Here is a 3,260-nt window from a genome sequence, read left to right as displayed (position 1 = left end):
AACCCACCTTTACACAATGCCGTATGGTGCAGAACACGTAACAAGGTTTCTAAGTTGCTGCTACAATTTACTTAGGCATGCCTCGTTTTATTGTTGTTACAGTGGGATTGTTAACAGGCGGCATTGTGTAAAGGTGGGTTGTTACATCACCCAAATTATGAAAGAAACCTACTTTCTAATACCTGTCGGTTTCGGTATCTGTTTTTAATGACTAAGTGACGTCCTTGAAGCACAAAGAAACTTACTTTCTAATACCTGTCGGTTTGAGTGTCTGTTTTTTATTCTTGGAGCTCTGATTCCCAATAATAAGACAAAGCACGAGATACAGCTAGGTCGTAGCGCTAACTGTAATAGCTTGTTTGAAGGTCATTTAACTTTTCTTCTTTAGTGGGTTTATAGTTATTAATAATTTAGTGGGTTTATAGTTATTAATAACTTTCCATTTTTACAATACTTTGTATTTTTGAACCCTGTCTGGAGTCTCACAGTTTAGGAAAGTCTGGGCTGGAGTTTAATACCCTTAATACACAAAAGAAGACGCCATTTTTACTTGACATTTGTTCTAAGAATATTTGGTTGTTATGAAAAAACTTTTAATTCATGAAACTATTGTAATCTCGGAGGATAAGTATAGGGTAACAACAATAAAACGAGGCATGCCTAAGTAAATTGTAGCAGCAACTTAGAAACCTTGTTAAGTGTTCTGCACCATACGGCATTGTGTAAAGGTGGGTTGTTACATCACCCAAATTATGGCTGTTAACAATCCCACTGTAACAACAATAAAATGAGGCATGCCTAAGTAAATTATAGCAGCAACTTAGAAACCTTGTTAAGTGTTCTGCACCATAAAACCTACTTTCTAATACCTGTCGGTTTGGGTATCTGTTTTTAATGATTAAGTGACGTCCTTGAAGCACAGATAAACCTACTTTCTAATACCTGTCGGTTTCGGTATGTTTTCAATGACTAAATGAAGTCCTTGAAGCACCTTTGAATTTCGGATAAAAGAAACGAATGGTGTGATTATACTTGTATGCAGCAGAAGTTAAAGAATGCGGTCATATGTTAATTCTTAGAAAAATCATTTTGTGTGGTAATATTTTCTGAGAAACTGATTTCAATTCTTCGCAGTTGTTTTAACATGTTAGTGACGTGTACTTTATTCTACTCTACTGTAGTTAGTCACGAGAACCGAGGCTAAAGGGACACAAACAGAAGAAACAGTAACATGTTAGTGACGTGTATTTTATTCTACCCTACTGTAGTTAGTCACGAGAACCGAGGCTAAAGGGACACAAACAGAAGAAACAGTAACATGTTAGTGACGTGTATTTTATTCTACCCTACTGTAGTTAGTCACGAGAACCGAGGCTAAAGGGACACAAACAGAAGGTAATATAAACATGTTAGTGACATTGCTTTATTCTACTCTACTGTAGTTAGTCATAAGAACCAAGGCTAAAGGGACACAATACGAAATGATGAAGCTGTTCACATCCTGATACAGTGTATAATTGTAGATCGGGTATTATTAAAGCACAATTTCACCTACCTTCAATTGCTTGTCTACAAATATTTCTTCGAAATGGACTAGTCCGATAGGTTGATGGGAAACCGAAGAATCCAGTATGCACTTGGTTTTCATCGTAATGAACGACAAGCTCTGTGTTGGGAGACACCTGCCGGATGCATTCATAAATTATGTCATCGGGCCTTACGCGAACAAGCAGGTTGACATCACTTGTCACAGTGGGTGAGCATCGTAGAAAACGGACCCAGTTGCAGTGCCGGACTTTACGATTTTCTACTACTTGAATTTGATCGTAACAACCGAATCTGTTTCGCACCTATTGCCCCAAAAAAAACATGGTGGCTGTAGATGAATGCTATACAAACAAACTGTTGAGAAACACATGCTCTGTCTTTAGAAAACATCAAATTAACAAGGAGATAAAGCTATACAACTGTGTGTTTTAATACACACCACAAATTCACTTAAGTTTTCAAGTCTAGGCCTAAAGTTGGGGATTAAAATAGTGGATCTCTTCTGGCCTGAACTGAACTTTACTAGTGACTGTCTCTTGTTTGTGTATGTTTTAAATATTGGAAAGTGTTGGATTTGTTTCTTTTTAAAGATTCAAAATGGAGTTTCTGGTTGTTACAAGTTTACCATATTAGTCAGGATTTCCCAACTCTTACGTATAACCCCCCCCCCCTTTTGCTGATATTTACGCGCGCAACTCCTTCCAATGTTCTTCTCGGGAGGTACTAAAATATAGAAACATGATTAAATGAATGTAATAATATATAAATAATAGTAACTTAGCTTACAGTGGGATGGATGTATCTATATGGATAAGCACAGCTGTTCTGTTCGTGGAAATAATGTCTGTAAAACAGAAAATCAACTAACTTTCAAGTGACTGTCGGTTTCGGTATCTGTTTTTAATGACTAAGTGACGTCCTTGGAGCACAAAGAAACCTACTTTCTAATACCTGTCGGTTTTGGTATCTGTTTTTAATGACTAAGTGACGTCCTTGAAGCACAAAGAAACTTACTTTCTAATACCTGTCGGTTTCGGTATGTTTTCAATGACTAAGTGACGTCCTTGAAGCACAAAGAAACTTACTTTCTAATACCTGTCGGTTTGGGTATCTGTTTTTAATGATTAAGTGACGTCCTTGAAGCACAGATAAACCTACTTTCTAATACCTGTCGGTTTCGGTATGTTTTCAATGACTAAGTGACGTCCTTGAAGCACAAAGTATCGTTACAGCGTTCCATACGTGAGAAAGACGCCCTTCTGAGATGTAAAGTTCCATATGTGAGAAAACGCCCTTCTAAGATGTAAGTTTGGCAGGCATAACGTTACGGCAAAAGATGTAAGTTTAGAAGGGCGTCTTTCTCACATATGAAACGCTGTAACGTTATGCCAAACTTACATCTTAGAAGGGCGTATTTCTCACATATAGAACGCCGTAACGTTATGACAAACTTACATCTTAGAAGGGCGTATTTCTCACATATAGAACGCCGTAACGTTATGACAAACTTACATCTTAGAAGGGCGTCTTTCTCGCATATGGAACGCCGTAACGTTATGACAAACTTACATCTTAGAAGGGCGTATTTCTCACATATAGAACGCTGTAACGTTATGCCAAACTTACATCTTAGAAGGGCGTATTTCTCACATATGGAACGCTGTAACGTTATGCCAAACTTACATCTTAGAAGGGCGTATTTCTCACATATG

The 3,260-nt window shown here is 37.6% G+C and overlaps 1 protein-coding gene across 1 annotated transcript in view; it reads right to left on the bottom strand.

The window, feature by feature from the left end:
* The window catches only part of LOC106474370 (zinc finger protein 391-like), a 30,161-nt gene that overhangs the window by 21,681 nt on the left and 5,220 nt on the right, over nucleotides 1–3,260 (bottom strand). Inside the window, exon 2 of the mRNA XM_013935061.2 lies at nucleotides 1,556–1,850. Coding sequence (XP_013790515.1) covers nucleotides 1,556–1,850 — 295 coding nt within the window. The remainder of the gene's footprint in view (nucleotides 1–1,555; nucleotides 1,851–3,260) is intronic.

Source organism: Limulus polyphemus, unplaced genomic scaffold (assembly GCF_000517525.1).
Source record: "Limulus polyphemus unplaced genomic scaffold, Limulus_polyphemus-2.1.2 Scaffold7129, whole genome shotgun sequence".
NCBI classification, from domain to species: Eukaryota; Metazoa; Arthropoda; class Merostomata; order Xiphosura; family Limulidae; genus Limulus; species Limulus polyphemus.
The sequence above is the reverse complement of the archived record's forward strand: the minus strand, read 5'-3'. Positions and strand labels throughout refer to the sequence as shown.